Raw genomic sequence first — 20,346 nt, forward strand, 5'->3', positions numbered from 1 at the left:
AAATAACTAGCATATGCTCTCCTGGCTAGGAGCTTGCTTCAGTTAGAAAGCGCTAGATGAGGTACAGCAGACCATTTTGGTTGAATCGCTGCTTCTAATTTGGGTTGGAGCAGTAGGTGAAATACAAAAGGTAAAAGTATACATTTAGTATATTTTCTATTGGTGGGCTACAAAGAAACAGATTGTCCACAAGTTTACGATTCACAAAGGGTACTAATAGCTTAAAAAGGTTATGGTAATATTGGAAGCTAAGCAACACCTCTAATGGTTGCATCAAGTATAGAAACTGGCATACTACGTGGATGTAGGAAGCTGATTCTGCAGTATACTGATGCAAATCTAGGAGAATATGGAAAGTAAACTTGAAGGTAGAAGACATTAACAAGAAGCCCTCATGTCACTTCCCTGATTGCTGTAACTGCCTGTATTTCAGGAATTATGCTATTTTATTTTGTTTCTAACCGTTCCCCAATGTAGTCAATGAGGCAAAAGCAGCATGTTGGTAGTATATAAAACCGTCAGATAAATAAACACAAAAATCAAATATTACTTACCTGATCACCATCATCTTCATGCAGTGTGAAGAGACCTTTAGTCACTTTAGAACTCCTGCCTTCTCCTTTCGCTTTAACAGAGAGATGACCAGTAAAGATGGCAGAATCTCTTTTCAATATTCCGTGGTCAAGTTGCCTTAAAAAAAGAGTAAAAACTGGTCAAAGTGATTTGTTAATCTGATTTTGATTTTTTAAAAATATGTTTTTTTTTATAAGGCAGTGCAAAGTTATTCGAGCTCAAAAAGAATCTGGCAAAATATGTTGGTGTGTTTGTGAGCTAGACAGATAGAATAGTTTTTTGGGGTGTGGAAGGAGGTTTAACTTGCAATCTGAAAAGTAAACTAAGGTCTTTGGCATTATAATTGCTGGACATGTTTGCATGCTTGTAGATTAACTGGTTTATCTGAGTACAGCAAATACAAAATATCAATGTTTTTTAATATTGACGTTACAGTATCATGGTGATCAGAATATAAAGCATGGGAACATCAAGGGTAAGTATATTGTGTTTTTATATTAATATTGAAGTTTTCAATATCAATTAAAGAATGTGGTCTTTTTTTAATTTTTTTATATTGCACAAGTAAATCGGGTTACCCAGTTCGGCAAGACGCTTCCACAGCAAACATCTGGAAACAAGTTCGAATGCGGCTCTTAAGTTCACAAAGACTGCATACAACCTCCCCTTTGCAAAATTAATGGTCTTCTAGTAGATCAACTTCAGTCTGAAGACCTGAGCCACCATAGACGTGCTATATCTGCTTGAAGAGGACAAAGAATATTGTTCCCTTCTAGCCAATGCTGAAATATCCCCAGTATGACCTTGCCTAAATGTTTTTCACTGTGTCAATTAAGCTAATTGGTCTGTAATTAGCTGAGTCCAAGGGACAACCTTTCTTGATTATGGGGAGGATTGTAGCGCCGGCCCACGACTTTGGTATACTAATACCCTTTAAATAGCATTAAAAACCATTGTAAAATATGGTGCTCACACCTCTATTTCTGTCAAAAACACTTCCCCTGGTATATTATCGATACTGAGTGCTTTCCCAGGGGCTTTCTTACTAAACACATATTCTATCTCCTTACAGGTTATCTTGGGAACGCCTTTATCATCCCTCTCAATGCCACTACCCAGTGGTGTATCAGGAAGTTCAATGGGTGGGCCTACCATAGGCGTTTTGATGATATAAGTTGGTAAAGTGGTCTTTCCAAGCCTCTGCTGCTACACTATTGTCAATGCTGGAACTTCATTCCCTATTTGCGGAGGCAATTAGATACCAAGATAAAGTTTGATTGTTTCCCATAGTGGCAGCTAACAGGAGGTCCTAATTTTGGTGGTCCCAGTCCTGTTTGGCCAGGCCTAGAGTTAGTTTGTATTTTGTCATTGTTTCCCAAAAAAACATCCCACTTACAGCTCTAAATGACAGCAATCAGAGAGGTTTTAGCCTGGCTACAGTTTTTACTGAACCAGGATGGTACACTATTCCTTGGTCTTAGCTTCTCTATAAAAATCCTCCTCCAGGCCAGAGAAGAGAGGGATGTGAATTTCTTCTACCTTCTTTGCTGCTGGTTCATCATTAGTTCCAGGCCTGATGGAGATAAGTTCCACTATGGCTTTACCCACCTTACCATATATAGAGCTCAAAGCCCTTTCGGACCTAGCCACTGTCTGCCGAGCAATTCTACGTTTGCAATTGGGAAGTCTACACCATTCATCCAGGGGTTGGAGGCTGGTTTGCTTGCTTCGGATATTTGGAAGTTCTAAGGCCAATTCCAGACTATTATGGTTGTTATCGTGCCTGCCTACCACAACTATATCTTTTAGGAACTGCCACATTTTAATGTCGAGGAGTATAGACTTGTGCAATATAATCGAGAGACTACACAAGAATAACTATGCGTAATTTAGATGTGGCAAATTGGGTGAACTTATTAACCATATCTCAGTGAAGCACAGCGTAAGGCAGGGCTGGGATTTGGCCTCCATCCTTTTTATGTTGTTTTTAAATGAGCAAGCATTTTTTTTTAATAGCTGTGATAATGATGCTCCTCATCTAGCCAGCTAGAGGGTCCCAGCCCTCTTGTTTGCACACAATACCCTTTTGCTGTCAAAAACGCCCACGTGGTACAGAAAATACTTCATGACTTTAGCAGATGTTGTGGGATGAGGGGATTGGAACCGAACATCAGCAGTACAAAATACGTGGTTTTCAATCCCCATTCGTCCTCCTGTGCCAAAACAACCCTAGATGGTGTTCCCCTAGAACAGGTCAATCTCTTTGAGTATCTGGGGATTACTCTAGATGAGCATCTAGATTGGTCATCACATATCACAGCTGAAGCTGTATAAAAAATATTTTTGTAAATTTGTAACACTGGTAGCTCAATTATACTTGCACCAGGCACTGGCGGTAGCACTATATGGTGCAGACATCTGGGACCACAAGAACAGTAAATCCCTGGAAATGGTAAATAACTGACTTTTAGGCAAATCATATGTTTAACGGTCAGTACTCCTTTAGTACCTTTGAGGCTTGATCTAGGGGCTTAGACGAATTATTGATAAGATTGAGCTCTGTCCCTTAATCTTTTGGAGATGCATTTCGGCCACCCTGAGCCAATTCTCTATCGAAATGGGCTGGTGGAAATCCCTAAGCATCCAAATGCTACTGCCTTACCGAGGATCAGATTAGTAAAAGATTCTTTAATGGGGATGGGTCTGGATAATCTGTTGAGTGACCCAGTTGGCTGCTGTACACTCACCACTTCTAAGGAACTAAACAAAAAATGACACCCATAAGCACAATCTTATTTTAATGAGGGCACATGCATTTTAACAACCACGTTTTTAATGATAAAAGAAAATTATAACTATGAATCCTTCTTTGATGATATTGAACCTAATTTACGAAAAAAATTGTAAATCTAGTTTCGTCATTGAAACTTGACTCTAAATTATTTTACTATTAATTGGTCAACCTCCCTGAGTAACTCCGCCCATGGGTGTAGCCTCTGTGGCTACCAGAATGAGGACATTCCACATTTGTTTTTTTTCTGTCCACTGTACAAAAACCTCATGCAAAATGGTTGATACCAATCTGTTAGAAGGCACAGCAAAGTATATAGAATCTTCCAAGCTGATACAACTATTTAACTCGTACTTGCAGTGTCTAGCTATCTGCTTCATGCTTGGATAATAATAAGCAAAAACAGATAGTAAATAATGTTGAAATAACAAGGTACACTGTTAACCCTATAACATACATTTTTAGTCAGATTCCCACAAGAATTTATTTCCCCTATGTGCTAATGAAATGACCAGGTATATAATATACTGAAATTTTTAACAAGTGGTGCTATGCTTATTATCTTTTAACATGCTGATGTTGTTTTAATGACTGTTTTAATATTTCTTTTTTGTACCTTTTTTATGGTATCCTACTGAAATAAAGAGTATTTGAATCAAATGTGGTATTTAATAATATGTTTGTGCATTATGTTATTTGATTGTTCCAAGGCAGCAGTCCAGGCCAAACTGACCAAATATGCGTGGGATGGTGGACCCGGAGCAAGCCCGAAGGAGGGACCTGCCTCACAAGATAAGCCGCAGACTGGTGGAAAAAAGAAAGAACCAACACTGCAGGACATTCTTGAAGCCATTACAACTGTGCGCACCTCACTGGAATCGCGCATTGACACTGTGTCCTCTGGGGTCTCCCTTATTCGGGTGGACATGCGCTCGATGAACTCTGCTTAAGGGATGTCGCGATCAAACGAAGTTCACTGGTTGAAGATACCTCTGAACTGTAGCTCAGGATGGATGACATGCAGGCTCACACTGCAAGATTGGAGGCGCAGCTGGATGACTACTAGGGGTGCTCTAGGTGGAACAACGTTAGTATTTTGGGGGTATCGGAACGGGCGGAGGGGCCATTGGCAGACCTCTTTGTGGAGGATTTGATCACCACCCATCTCCAGCCGGCAGGTCTCTCCAACTTCTTTTCCGTGGAAAGGGCTTACCGAGTATCGAGCGGCCGGCCAAAACCTGTGGCACCCCGCGACCCCTCTTAGTCAGGATTTTTAACTTCCGGGACAGAGACATCATTGTGCAACTTGCCCGGTCGACGCCTCCGGTGGAATATCAAAACAGCCATATCACCTTTTTCCCGGACTTCACTCTTAAGGTGCAATGACAACGACGCAGCTTCCTGGACGTGAAGATGGCGCTTCGTGAAAAGGAGTTGAAATATGCCATGCTCTTCCCCGCCAAGCTGCGGGTGGAATCGGAGGGGAAGACCTGGTTCTTTACTACCCCCGAGGAGGCCTGGGACTGGCTGGACGGATGGCGCGCAGAGGGCAAGAATGGAGGAGGATGCTGGTGGATTTGGCAGAGTCACCAAGCCTGAGGAGCAGAAAGAGGCGACAGGAAGGGTCGAGTAACTGGTCTGTATGTTTAATCACTTGGGGGGGTGGGCCTCTTCTCCAACTGAGGGATGTACTGGGGTGACAGCTTTGGACCAGTGCTTTGGACCTTGCAATCAAATGGTGATGGAGGTTTTTTGAGGGCTTTTGAACAATTGACTTAATGTGACTCTCCATATTTGCCAGATTCCTCTGTTGCAGGCTCATGACATCTTAAAGGGTTTAATGGCTGCTTCTGAATTATTTTAGTCTGTAATATGTAGGTACCAGTTGCTCATTTCTCCATGGTGGGTGCTCCGTTGGACGCACGCACCCATAAGTTTCTGAGGGGTGGGCGATAGGCACTCTGCTAGTTTTTGTATGACACCGCTGAGCAGGGTGGCGAGGAGGGGGGTTTTGGGGGCTGTTTTTCGGGTTTGGGGGTTGGGGGGGATTGTTTTATTTTGTATTGTAGTTTTCCTGTTTTATAGGCATAGTACAACTGATAGGCCTCAGACGAAGGCAGATGTTGGTTCCTTTTCTTTGGTGTGCTTGTTGGATTTTGGTCCGTGGTGTACGGGAAGGCCTCCCTCTGGGGGCCTTTCTGGAGGGTCCTCTCAGGAACTATGTGTACCTCTGATACGGAGTAATGGGCACGACGACTAGGCAGGGGCTGAAGCTACTGTCTTGGAATGTTAACAGGTTGGGCGACAAAATCAAGAGGGGTGCGGTACTCCAATTTTTTAAAGCGACACTCTCCTGACATTGTACTGTTACAGGAGACCCACCTGCTTGGAAATGCATGCAAGGCCTTGTCCCGATGGGGGTTCCGCTTAGTGGCCCACTCCTCTTTTGGCTCTGGCTCCCGGGGTGCAGGCATACCGGTCCGGAACTCATTCCCCCTAGCTGTTGGTTTGGTCCGCACTGACACTCTGGGTAGATTTGTTGTCATCTCTGGGACTTGGGAGGGATGTACGCTCAGTCTGGTCTCGGTCTACATACCACCAGGCCTGTACACTCAAGCCTTTGCCGATCTCGGCGATCTTATTCTCGGTTTACCAGATGGCAGATTATTGATCAGGGGAGACTTTAATTCCATTGTCTCTGATTCCCTTGATCGTTGGCCCCGTAGGGACTTGCCGCCTTCCCGCAAGCAAATCCACAGCTTTCTGGGAGCGATGGGTCTCGTGAATGTTTGAAGGGGATTGCATCCGACTGATCTTCAATACACTTATCTTTCGGGGCCTCATCACAGTATGTCCCGGATAGACTACGTGCTGGCACTAGCGCACTAGTTCTACACTGTCAAAGACACAACATATGGCTAGAGGGATCTCTGACCATTCACCCATTCAGTGTTGTCTGGAGGTGGGCGAGCCTGCGGTTGGCCGGGTGGCGCCGATCAATTCCTGGTATCTCATAAATCCCTCCATTAGAGACAAGGTCCTGAGCGAGTCGAATCTTTATTTCCAGGAAAACGAGGGTTCAGTTGACTTGTCGACGATACTCTGGGAGGCCTATAAAGCGCTTATACGGGGGGTGGTTTTGGCACAGATCGCCGTTCAGCGTAAGGAAAGGGCAGCCGACATGGCGCGTCTGGAGGGAGAAATACTAGACTTAGAGAACGCTGTCCGAACACAAGACTTTGCGGAAGCGCGCCAGAAACTCTGTGTTAAAATCAAGGAGTTCTCCGACTTAGCTACCAAGGCTGCCAAGACACACTACCGGGCTACGCTCAGTAGAATTTATAACGTGGGTGACAAGGCGGGCAAATTACTGGCCTGGTTGGATCACAAGAAATAGCAGACGCATTTAGCCAATATTATCAGTCTCTTTACACATCCCGCACGACACACACCAGGGAGGAAGCTGCATCTCTCCTACAAGATATCTTGATGCCACTCCTTACTGAGGAGGAATGCACCGAGGTCAACCTTGATATTACTGTGGCGGAGGTGGAAAAGGCCATACACGACCTGCGTGGGGGGAAGGCATTGGGCCCCAATGGTATCCCCATAGAACTGTTCAAGGTCACGGAGAGCACGACGGCAACCTTTCTTGCTAAAATGTACAGAGAAAGCAAGGAGAGGGCTATCCTTCCTGGGGATCAGCGACTGGCCAATATCGTCGTCATTCATAAAGCGGGCAAGCCACCCAACAAATGTTCGTCCTATAGACCCATCTCACTGCTTAATTGTGAAGTGAAAGTCCTGGAGAAGATTTTGGCCACTCATTTGCTCAGGGTCCTCACCCGCCTGGTCCATCCAGACCAATCAGGGTTTATGCCTGCGAGAAATACCTCCCTCAACCTGCGCAGGCTCCACGGAGTGCTGGGCCGGGTCGAAACGATCAGAGAAGATGCAGTCGTAGTGTCCCTGGATGCTGCATCAGCCTTTGACACCATTGAGTGGCCCTATTTGTTTGCCAGACTCCGGCAATTGGGGTTTGGGTCTGAATTTATCAATTGGGTGCGGCTTCTGTACTGCCAACCGCTAGCTCAAGTGGTCATCAACAATAGGAAATCCCCCGCTTTTGTTCTCAGCAGAGGCACCAGAAAGGGCGGCCCTTTGTCACCGCTTCTTTTTGCCCTGGCCCTGGAGCCTTTGGCAACGTGGGTCCGTCAAGACCCCGGCATTAGGGGCCTCAGCTGGACGTCAGGTTGGGAGGACCGCATCTCGCCGTACGCGGATGACATTCTGCTTTATTTGGCCTCCACGGCGGCATCCCTCAATGTGGTCTTGGACATATTCTGTGTGTTTGGTAGGTTTGTGGGATATACGATAAACTGGTCGAAGTCAGTGGTCTATGTTCTCTATGGCAAGCGGCCCTCACTCCCCCGGGGTTGCCAGCTGACAGTAGCTGCGGATGGCTTCAAATACTTGGGAATCTGGGTCTCCAAAGATTTCTTGAGATTTTACGACTGTAATCTTCTGCCGCCTCTGGTACGTTTCAGATCGGACGTCCAACACTGGAAGTCGCTCCCTTTGACTCCTTTGGGACACGCAGCCCTGTTTAAGATGATGTCCCTTCCCAGACTTCTATATACACTACAAAATACCCCACTCCCAGTCACTGCCACGTGTACTTTAGGGACCTTGAGGACATGGTCTGTGATCTATTGTGAGAGGGTAAACCACCCCGTATCGCAACACACAAACTTACGCTGGGATGGTTTGATGGGGGTATTGGGCTCCCAGATATCAAAAAGTATTACTGGGCCTCACAACTCACAGCAATTAATCAATGCTTGCACAGACCACAGGACGACACAGCCTTTTGAACGGAGAGATGGCTCCTCCCGGGGGGCTGCTTTGAGGGTGCACTATACTCACGATCTTTGAGGCCTGTATTGACCGGTCCGACCGGACAAGCAGTTAAAATATGGAGGGAAGCCATGAGCAGCCTGGGCTGGGAGGGTAGACTCAAGCAGGCCACCCCACTCTGGCACTGTGAACAATTAGGTAGACTGATACGTTCGAAGGGCTTCGATAGATGGGACCTTATAGGCATTTCCAGGGTGGGAGACTTATGTAAATCAGGGGAGGTGGTTCCCTTTACCCGACTGCAGCAAGAGTACGAACTAGTTCAGTCCGAATATTTTAGATATCTTCAAATTAGGCATGCCCTGCTCGCGGTACTCCCTACGGGTAGCGCTCTCCCTGAGACATCCCCGCTTGAAGACAGGATACTTGATGGCGACCTGCCGGAGAAGGCCATCTCTCTTATCTATAGAAAGCTCATCAATAATATAGCAGATCCTCTGACCCAATTAAGAGCTAAATGGGATCACGATGTTCGAGTCTAGATGACGAGGAGTGGCAGGCAGTGGCCATCTCCTCCCGGCTCCACTTGGTCCAATTAAAACTTCTTCATAGATCCTATTTATCAGGGCACTTGTTGGTTAACATGGGTTACACCTTGGATGGTGGCTGCGTACGACAATGCGGGCAGGTAGGGCACATTTATTCACACCCTCTGGGAATGTGCAGCAATCCAGAGATATTGGGAGCTAGTAGTACGCCGAATGGAGGAAGCATTGGGGCAAAAGATCCACTGTAATATTAAGTTAGCATTGTTGAATATCTGGGACCCCACGGACCTGAACTCCAGGGAGCGAACATAGGTCACACTTGGGCTTATGGTCGCAAAAATAAATATTGCACGGTTGTGGCGAACTCTGAACCCACCAAAGATAGTAGATTGGGCCAATGATCTGGATTGATGTATGGTGACAGAAAAATCTATCTATGAAGCCAGGGGGTGCCCGAATATATGGATGCACATATGGGGACAGTGGAATGTTTACAGGGGGAAGGCATCATAGCGGGGAATTGACACTACAAAATGAACATTGTCAACCAAATGTTGAGATGTGTGCACCACAAGGAACCATATAATGTATAACCTATTATGACAACTTGTTTATCAGTGCCTTATCAATGCCTTTTTTCTTTACTAATAGAAGATTTATAAAAAAAAGAAAAAAAATTACGAGTTTGAACATTGTACAACTGTGCATAACTCCATTATTATCATCATCTTTGTACACATCCCTCTATTTGAGAAAGTGAGCCATATCCCAATACCAGGCCAATTAAGACCAAAAACAAGTGTTATAACATTCTGAACCAATTAACAGATTTGTCAATCATCCCAGTTTCCATCTTCATGTACCCATGTCTGGAATGTAGCCATCGCACTTTCAGGGGGAGGTGGAACAAGCTAAAATGACAGAAAAAAGCTGGAGTGGGGGCATAAAATCGATATTCATGGAGACGTGGCACAACCCGGGAAGGTCGTCTTACCCCAGTGCCAACGAGCACGCAGCTCACCTCACCACAGAAACACCAGTGGGAGGGGAGCGATCTAACGGAAGTTTTATCATGGTGGCTTTTCATCGGATTTCACTTCAAGTACATCTAGATAGCCATCCCAATGTATGTATTTCCTCTCTTTGACCCAGCGAGTGGAGAATTAGTTAGCATATCTATCTCAGTGCCTCACCTAATCAGGTCCGAATGCCAATTGGCGACCTGCAATGGTGAAGGGATTTCTTTGTCATTGCTATCCTTCTGGGCTGATGTACCCTGCACTTAGCAGAGGGTCACTATTGCTCCACGGTCAGGAGAGGAGGGGTCATCGTTGGCCGTGTTCCTGCAAAGTGGTGATGTCATCACCGAGGCAGGGGATTTAAAAGAGCAGCAGGTCAGTGGTGTGGCCTATTTCCCTTGACCACTTGGCTGTAAGCACCTCCAGAGAATACAGGCATGGGGCAGGGGCTGCAGAATCATGGTTGAAATATATTTGGTTCATATATTTCAAGACACATGCTGTATAATATGTGTGTTACCTTCCTTGCTTGCTTGCTTCTAATGTCTAACTTCTAGGTAACTGCTTTTCATCCCTTGAAGTATTCCTGTGTGATTAAATGGCTATGCCATGGTAGAACCATACGCTTCAGTATGACTCATTTGTCAGAGGGAGGGGTAAGCTGTGTATGAGTGAAGATGAGCGATTTTAATGTTGTGAGTGCACTATTTCAGCAAGCATGTATGCAAGACCAAGAAACTGAATGCTGTGCTTATTCTTCTTTATGCAAGCACCTGAGTGTTGCAGGCAACAGGAAGCATTCCCAACCATCTCTACTGCACATGACATAACTTAATCCCAGAACCTCTCTACCACGGTTGTATGATGGAACAACGCTGTGAAATAGTCAGCATGTCTTTACCATGCATTTCTTACCCCGCATTGTTTTAGATCACATATGCTCTTACAACGTATGCCTTTGCCACGCATTGTTTATACATATATTTATATATATAAACAATGTATTTGTGGGGGGAGACCTCCTGTAGTGTCCGTGCATGGACACGTTCTAGTGTTCGAACCCCGTGTAACACACTGTACACCCACCCACCACCGACGTCACTGTGTCAGGTGACGCGGTTAATAAAAGGGCCATTCCCACTACCCCTAACTATGTGTCTGGTGTCAGTCCTTTCACCCAGCATGAGAGCCTAGTGCCCAACATTACACTGGCGACGAGGCCGGTACTCCACCCCTCACGTGCAGCCCCCGATCTGCGCAAAGAAAAAAAAATGAGGGTGAGAGAGAGAGAGCTGCCCGCAGTGAGGGCACCCTCCCCCTCTGTATGAAGGTGCGACGCGCCGAGAAGCCTGCGGGGCGAGGCAGAGCCCGCGGCATGTCCTGTGGTGACCGGGAGCCCACCCCGCACCTACAGAGCCAGCAGCACCGGAGAGAGAACGGCGATCATTGCAGCGGAGCCCACCCGCATCGCCCGCGACGCCGTGACCCCACAGGAGGAGATCGGGTGCCCACCCCGACCCTGTCGAGCCTGCCGCCGTGCCCGGTGTTGAAGAGTGGTCCGAGCGGAGCCCACCCGCGTCGGCCACGACCCCCGCAAGCGGAGTGAACCACGCGGAGCCCACCTGCGTGGAAGAAGAGGCCCACCGGAGGAAGGTGAGGAGCGACGCGAGGGAGAAACCTAAACGGAAGACAGCGGGTGCCCACCCCGCTCCTCCATTCCTGTGGTCAAGCGCTACATGCCCCGTGGGTGCATCGGGGCGAACGGGAGCCCACCCCACCACGCCACGTATGGAAGGCGAGTGAGGAGCCCGAAGTAAGCATCCGGCCCGCGGCCGGAGGAGAGCGGCACCAGCAACCCCCCGGCGCGGCTCCGGAAACGAGGAGACCTGCTGCGGGGGGCGAAAGAAACAGAAAGCTTGCCGTCCAGTGTCCGGAGCCGACACCCCCTGCACAACCCGGGGAGAGTGAGGCCTGCGGCAGGGGGCGAGAGAACCAATGAAAGAATAGCGGCTCACCTAGTAAAGCGGAGCCCACCTGCAGTCAAGCGACAACACCAGCACCCATCCCGCCGCGCAGCGTATGGAAGGAGAGGCTGCTACGGCGGGGTGAGAATAAGAAAGGGAAGTGCCCGGCCCGCGGCCAGAGAAGTGCAGCACTAGCACCCCCTTCCCCCCCCCCCGCACAGCCCGGGAAGAGCGACGGCCTGCTGGTGGGGCGGGGAGGGTCTACACGAGTGAGGGCACCAGCAAGTGTGTGTGTGTGTGCTCCAGCCCCCTCGCAGCCCACGACGCGGGTGCGTCTGTTGTGAGGGGTGGAACACCTAATGGCGGCTGCAGGCGGCCAGCCCTGCTGAAGGGTAAGTCAAAGGGCAGGGACAAAGCTACGAAACCCCCCCCCCCAGTGAAGAAAAGACGGGCACTCACCGAGTCCTCCCGAGTGGCTGTCAGGAACCGTGGGGAAGAGGCAGCAATGTGGCCCAGGAGAGCACCTGCCCAGTGAATGCAGGCAAAGCTGTTCCCCAGTACAAAGCACTCTGCAATAGAAGCCAGCCTAGACGGAAAGACTGCCTGTGCCTTGGAAAGTGATACACTGCCACCTAGCAGCTGCAAGTGGTACTGCAGCCGCCCCAAGCAAGTACTTGAGGAAAGGAACAGCCTACAGGGCAAAATCTTAGCATGAAGACCCAGGCCCATGCATCCACAAAGCTGCTGAGACCGGTGGACCCCAGGCCTAGGAACAAGGCTGAGCAGTGTGAATGCCTCAGACCCTCACACAAGCATAGGGTGCAACCCACTTCACCCTAACGCCAAGCGAACCGCACAGAGTTCCCAGCTCCCACACTGTAGCCACAGACAGCGAGTGCAAGTTTTGGTCAAGCCACATCCTCCCCAGCGAGGACCGCGCTATCGCCGCATCAAGTGAAGTGAACCCTCAAGAGAGCTAAAGGACTCAGCGCAGATGTACCCCGGACGCGGAAGGTACACAGCAGCGCCTACAAGAGAGGAACTCACTGAGGAAGATGTACGCAGCAAGTATCCAACGACACTGAAGGGTAAGGATGCAGAGGCACACCCAGTGGCGCCAAGAAGCCACCACAACCACAGATCACACGGTGCAATGAGCAACGCTACACTGAAGATGCACCACGACGGTACGAAGATGAGAGCGCACCAGCGCCCGACAAGGCAGCGAACACAGGTAGTCACACGACGTGACGCACCTCGTGAACACAGGTAGTCACACGACGTGACGCACCTCGTGAAGCCGACCAGCCAAATGGTCGCACCACAAAAAGCCAACCCACCAGGGGTTGCGAAAGGAGGTGACCGACGCAAGGGTCAGTGTGAACATCGCACCAACAAACCGACCAGCAAAATGGTCGCACCACAGAAGCCAACCCACCAGGGGTTGCAAAAGGAGGTGACCGACGCAAGGGTCAGAGTGGACAGCACACCGACAAGTGACCAGCCAGGTGGTCAACACACAGAAGCCAACCCACCAGGGGTTGCGAAAGGAGGTGACCAATGCACGGGTCAGTGAAACTACAGAACAAGAGGTCTTACGAAAAGACCGAAGGTATCCTGCCAGTGATCGGCAGAGTGGACCGTCAAGTGGTCCAAGAAGTTCAAGAACGAAGAAGACCAAGAATATGGCCCCACGAACTTCGACAACCAAAGTAGCCGGTGAAAGGAGAAGATGAAGAGAAGGTCACAACGCTAACTCGGAATGCTGAGGAAGATGGAGAGAGTGTCCTCGGACGAGGACAAGACCAGGGGGAACACGTGCAGAGTGCGCGCGCTGCATGGAGAAGCCTGGCCAGACCAGAGGAAAACAGAAACGGTCCAGATTACGTCGTGAAGCGAATGAAGATATCAGAGTGGCACGTTGGCCACAACAAGAAAAAGAAGGAAGAAGATATCGGAGTGGCAAGTTTGCCACTACAAGCAAAAGAAGAAAGAAGAGATCGGAGTGGCACGTTGGCCACTACAAGCAAAAGAAGAAAGAAGAGATCAGAGTGGCACTTTTGCCACTACAAGGAAAATGAAGAAAGAAGAGATCGGAGTGGCACGTTTGCCACTACCAGAAAAAGAAAAAAGAAGAGATCTGAGTGGCACAGTTGCCACTGCAAGAAGAAGGAGAAGAAGTCAGAGTGACACGACATCCTCACGGAGAAAAGAACCAAGGAAAAGAGAGAAGGGTGTGGCAAGACTACTCACACCCCGAAGATAAGGAAGGCGACAAGTGTCAGAACACGGAGCGCAAGTCCTGAGAACACCCGTGGTACAGAGAGAAGACCATCTGCTTCACGATGCTTCAGCACACCTGGGATCTGCAGAGGTGAGCAGGCTGGACCATTCGGAACATCCACCTCTGGGGTCACACGGACACTGGACAACGCCAGCCGTGGTGACTCAGGGGCAGAGGCCTCAGGGATGCCAGTGAGAGAGCGTCCCTGCGACAAGAGATGGTCATCAGCCGCCCTTTAGCAAAGGTCCCGGGAGGATGAAGACATCGCGCGCGAAGACAGGAGCCAACAGCTACCCTCCAGGTACGACTGCGGAACCTGAGGTGAGACTTGTCGTCTCCTCTGCACCCACACTGATCGGCGTGCGAGTAACACGATACAGTACACCCTGCCCAGGACAAGTCTCATAAAGAGGGCCTCAGGGATATCCCGTGGCAGGGGAACACCTGCGAGAGGGGCATCATGGTGAGAGGGGTGTCTTGTAAACAACCCATCTTGTGCCAAGCAGAACACACGCTACTAATGAAGAAAAGGACAGGACTGAAAGGTGAACCGCAAGAACTCCAACTGCGGTTGTCGCCATGGAAGTAAAGTGAAGAAAAGACTGGGAGGACAACTTCAAGGCAGAGCCGTCAACAGACAGGATCCATCGAGCACCCATGGCTGGTGCCACAGTGAACTGTTGGTCTCCGCGGCAGGAAGAACGTCGTCTGTGACTCCAAGCAGCTGAGGCGTACGAGACTCCGCAGAAGTTTGGTCACTGTATGAAATCTGTATGTTTCTTTCTTTCTCCCACAGGGTGAACGTTGACTTTGGGGTTTTTTTATTAAAAATTGGGAGGGATGTAGTGTCCGTGCATGGACACGTTCTAGTGTTCGAACCCCGTGTAACACACTGTACACCCACCCACCACCGACGTCACTGTGTCAGGTGACGCGGTTAATAAAAGGGCCGATCGCACGTGCTCGTGGCCATTCCCACTACCCCTAACTATGTGTCTGGTGTCAGTCCTTTCACCCAGCCTAGTGCCCAACATTACACCTCCCACACCCCTGAACTTAACCTTTAATGTGTGGTAAATACATATACGTTATAAAAGCATGTGCGATCCAAAAACATGCAAAGTAAAAAATGCATGGTAAAGTTACAACGTGGTAAAAATCACGTTGTAAAGGCTGTTTCCCCATTTCAGGTAACACACCGCATTCTGTAGCATTTTGATGAGTTAGTGCAATTCATTCAATAAGGGTATAATCGCCGCAAGCGTAGATTAATTGTTTTCCACCCTCTCCTTCAGCTTTTTCTGATCAGTTTTGAGAAGTCCGACATTTATCATTAGGACGTCAAGTCTTTGGATTCCAAAGACAATTTAATGTCAAGTATGGCTTTCAAAATGTCATTGAATTTGCCAGAATACTCCTGCAGTGTTTGCTTCATTGCATCGCTTGTGTTCATGGCTGTGGAGTCGCAAGTGCCTTGAGTTCCATCCAACATTCCAGCTGTCATCAGTTTACCTGCCTTTGGCCTTACCACGTCAGAGCACCGTGACTCCACTACATAAGCAGTCCAGCAAAATGCACTTCTACAGTGCCCACAGACCCTGTGCCTTCACCCTCAACAGGAAGAGAGGCGACAGTGGTTGTATGCTCACAGACGTTAGCAGGAAGAGGTATGTGTCATGGCAATATGGGTCCAATGTGTGCTCCTTATGTTGGGGTACCTTTAGCATAGTTGATTCCTGGCCCTGCAGTGAACAGTTGGATAGATGACGTATCTCTCAGTACAAAGGACGGCAGTGGGGCCGACAATTGCCAAGACCATGAGGGAAGCGTGCCACCAGCCACCTCAAGTTCAGAGGTCAAATTCTATTCAATGTGAACATAGTGGCCACACGTCATTATCATGGTCTATGGGTGGCATGTATTCCTGTGTGTTCCATGGCCAATCGATGGATGTTCTCTGCAGTCCAGTAGGTGGCACTAGTAGAGTGTGCTCAATGACATTCAAGGAGGAGACTCTTGCTCCAGGGGCCGTCTCGGACCACCAACTCTACACATGACTACGGCTTAGCCTATGCACGCATGCCGCACTCCAAGCTGCCCACTGATGGTGAGATGCTTGCAACACACTATATCCTCTCCTCAAACCAGGTTCTCTAGCACAACAGAAGCAGTCTTTTAGGCTCTCCAGAGTGATCTGCTGTCACCTTACTTGTGCTTGCAGTGATGCAGTGTAGCGAGCTAGCAGTTCAGAGCCGGTGCACCTGGCCACTACGTCTGCTATTGTGTACAGCACACTCGTGGAAAGGATGCTAAGAGACAGCACACCATCTACTAGCTTCCAGGTCCTATAGTTGGGGCTTTCTTCCTATTTTAGCCCTGGGAGGAGTCCGATCACAGTCAGGATGACGGTGAAAAAAGGGCGATTCCGTGGTGCTCACTGCAGATGCGACTCACCAGGTCAGCATCTTGGCCACACCCCAACTTTAAATGTTTTTATTTCTGGTTGCTTGTTTTTATAGGGGAAGTTGGTGGGTAGTGTTTTACATTTCTTCTACTATTTTTATGTTCACATTTGTTTTATGGTTGCTGGAAAAGCATAATAATGTAAGCAATCCTCTACTAGGCCATTCTCAGCGATTATGCAACTTATAACACTGAATTTCCCCGCTCCCACATCCCCTCCCCTTCTCTTCGGGTGCCTGCATTGTTAGTAGAACGTCTTGGAATTGCAGCCTTTTTACTATTTTTAAATGTTTGAATTTAAAATCTAATTCTAACATTCCTATTAATATATATATCCTTATTTTAAATATTTATTCACAGGATTTTTTGCATGGTTGTGGGTTTAATTGGGAAATAAAGTGGGTAGTGTTTGAAAATGTAAAAGATGTTTGTTGCATTTGTAAAATATTTTTTCATGAGTTTTTATCTATTTTAATATTTTAAACTTGATTTAAAAATATTTACCAATAATCAATAAACATTTTCAGTGATTAGCTTAGTAATGTTATTTAAATATATATCTTTATGCATCATATTCTTTTAATGGAATAGATTTAGCATTATTTAGAAATTTAAAAATGTAACTTAATATCTATTTTTAAATTATTTTAATTTGTTAGTGTATTTTAATGAATTGATTTAAATATTTTTTTTAATTTACAGATAATTAGGATTGGATTTCAAAAGTTGACTTTAATGTAACAATATCTGATGATATTAATGAATGTCTGTAGTGTTTCTTTTTAAAATATTTGTTATCGCAAAACATATGCTTTTAGGTTGTTTGTTAGTCTGTAGGTACAATTTTGAACAGCCCTTCCACCCCAAGTCTGTGTTCTTAAATAAATGTCTGTATAGTAAATCATAAATAGAAATTTGGTACCCCGGACAACATGCATCTACCCCAATTTAAGTCAGATTTGATTTAGAATAGTAAATACAGCTCCCAGCAACATGCCATTTCTCCAGTGTTAGTTGGGTTGGAGTTAGAATAGTAAATCTGACCACCAAAGAACATGCCTTTTCCTAAAGCTAGAATAGCAAATTGGACCAAACAACAACATTATTTTCCCAATGCTTTCTCAATAAAAGTTCGAATAGTAAACCTGACCCTTAACTGCATGCATGTTTCATAACGCTAAAGACACACAATTGATGGACGGAACGCAGAACAAATCAAAACATTTGCCCCCAGTCAAGAGATCTAGGTTAAATACATCATTATTTTGTTCACCATGCCACCCCAGTTTAGACCTGGCCATATGCAAATCAGTCTTGACCCTGTTCCCATCCAGGTCCTCCCTGGATGGGAAACAAGCATCCTAGAACCAGTTTTGGGGTTTCACCCCTCACCAGCCAGGATAGCTTGATTCCAGTGGCACAGTGAGCCCGGGACCCACATCTGGCCATACCCGGCGCACTTAGGGCAAAGAAGCAAAAGACACACAACTGGCCCCCTTTCACCGGGAGACGTCTGATTGGGGGCCGTGGGGTACCCAAGGGACCTCTCTTCCCAATCATGCACAATGTGGCAGGCACCATTGGGTGCCCGCCTCAGGGTGCAAGCTTTTCCTCAACCGCCCATTTTTTCAATGGGAGCCTGTGTTTTCATTCGGAACTCAGGCTCCCATTGAACTCAATTCGAGTCCGACCGAACGATGTTGGGAAGCATCGTAATTGGTCGTTCCGACTCATAGGACCCGATTTGTTCGGAAACGATTCTGAGACTGATTCGTTCGGTACAGTTTCCGAAAACGACATCGTAATCAGCCCCTATATGTAGTTTCCCCATTGTTTGCTAGATTGGAGTTAGAAAAATATTCTGCTGCCAACAAATATATGTATTGTCCCCAACATTAGTGGAATTTGAGTTAGAATAGTGAATTTAATCTACCAAATCTTTGCCTTTTCAAATGCAGTTAGTTGGACTGTAGTTAAAATAGTAAATAATACCCCCAATAACATGCAGTTTCCACGCTGTTTGGTTGGACTGGAGGTTGAATAAATTTCTCTAATGTTAGTTAGATTAAGGTTAGGATAGTAAATTTGGCCCCACAGCTCAAATGATATGCATTTTACATTATGTTAGTCAGATTGGAAACAGAATAGCAAATCCAAGGCCCCCCCCCAACTATATGTTTTTTCCTCAGTGATGGTTGGACTGGAGTTATACTCTTTCTCCAATGTTAGCTCGATTGGCATTATAACAGTAAATATGCTCCCACCCGATTAATGTTCATTTTCCCCAATGTTAGCTGGATTGGTGTCAGAACAGAAAAACTGCCCCCTGCCCAGCAACAATATGCATTTTTCCAAATGTTAGCTTGTTATCAGAATAGTAAATCTAAACCACCAACAAGATGCATTTTTAAATATGTTCGGTTGGTGTTAGAACAGTTAATCTGACTTCCCCCTTTGATTCAGAATTACTCGCTTTAATAGTTAACTTTTCAAGTAGAACTCCCAGTTTTCATTTTTTACTGAATTTTAACAGATGAATATAGACAGAAAAGATCGGGTTTTTTTTGTCTCTATTTGTTTTTAAATACAAAACAATATGGAAAATCTGTAGGGCTCCCGTTTTTATGATATTTATTTTTTGTTAATTCCGTCTGTATTTATCAATCTTCATTTGTTGCAATTTTCTTGTGTATTTATTGAGTTTTACTTTGTGTTTATTGCATAAATGAAGCTTCAGTGGATATATTTCCACATGTAATTAACTGCTAAATGTATGCTCACATTTGAATGCCCAACATTCACCTGATACCATTTTTGATCAGCTACATATCTGCAAAAGTTTAAGCTTCATTTGGAATATTTTAATTTTTTTAACTCCCCTACCTGTCAACCTGCAAATCTACTATCCTTGCTCTCGTAACTGACAGTAGTGAGACTCATCCAAAGAAGACATATTTGTAAGGCACTGGTTTCTGTTTTTACAAATAAATACAGACAGACAGCAATGTATTTTCCTGTCTGTATTTATTTTTAAACATGGAAAATATGATTGATTCCCGCTACTGTTAATCATGGGTGACAGGTTGGCAGGAGGGAGGGGTTAAAAAAAGAAAAAAAGATTTCCTACTGAAGTTTAAATAACTGGAGATGTACAGTTGCATAAGCTGTTCCCGAATGCAAAGATTTCCAGGTGATTTAGTTATAGTATAAATGGATAAAACCAGTGGGACATTCAAACATGAGTATACATGTATTGGTTCAATAAATGCAGAAATATACCCATTGTAGCTTTATATTTTGTACAATAAACAGTTGATCTCGGTTACTGTACCTCTTATAGAGGATGCAATAGTGTATCTCTATGGATTGCCTGTGTATATTACTTTTGCCATGTTTTGTATTACATGCTTGTCTTATATTTCTTCTATACAATGTCTTTTATAGCTTTTATGACACTAGTTGTCGAAATAAAGCTTATACAAACCAAACATTAAATACAAATTAAATATGGTTAAATCAGATAAAATTAGCAAACAACAAATATGGATAAATACAAATGGAAATGTCAAGAAAATAAATAACATTAAACTGGGAGCCTTAATAATTAATACTATGCATTTTTGTTTAGAAAAACCTGGCACACAACTATGAAAATAACATCTACACCTTAAATGCATGTAAACACACTTAGGCATTTCAGTGTATGAAAAAGAAAAAAGTAATATAGTTAATAGACATACACTTATGGTATTTCAGTGTTTTATAAAATATTTTATTCCAACTTCATAACAATTCACTGAAAAAACCATAGGTTTCACACATGTTATAGTTAGTGGAAATTTTACTG

The 20,346-nt window shown here is 46.0% G+C and overlaps 1 protein-coding gene across 2 annotated transcripts in view; it reads right to left on the reverse strand.

The window, feature by feature from the left end:
* Positions 1-20,346, reverse strand: part of ADGB (androglobin) — a 1,188,702-nt gene that overhangs the window by 702,225 nt on the left and 466,131 nt on the right. For both annotated transcript variants that reach the window (XM_085611585.1, XM_085611586.1), the window contains exon 13: positions 555-690. In XM_085611585.1, the coding sequence (XP_085467711.1) occupies positions 555-690 (136 nt within the window). The remainder of the gene's footprint in view (positions 1-554; positions 691-20,346) is intronic.

This window comes from Triturus cristatus, chromosome 6 (assembly GCF_964204655.1).
Source record: "Triturus cristatus chromosome 6, aTriCri1.1, whole genome shotgun sequence".
Taxonomy (NCBI): Eukaryota; Metazoa; Chordata; class Amphibia; order Caudata; family Salamandridae; genus Triturus; species Triturus cristatus.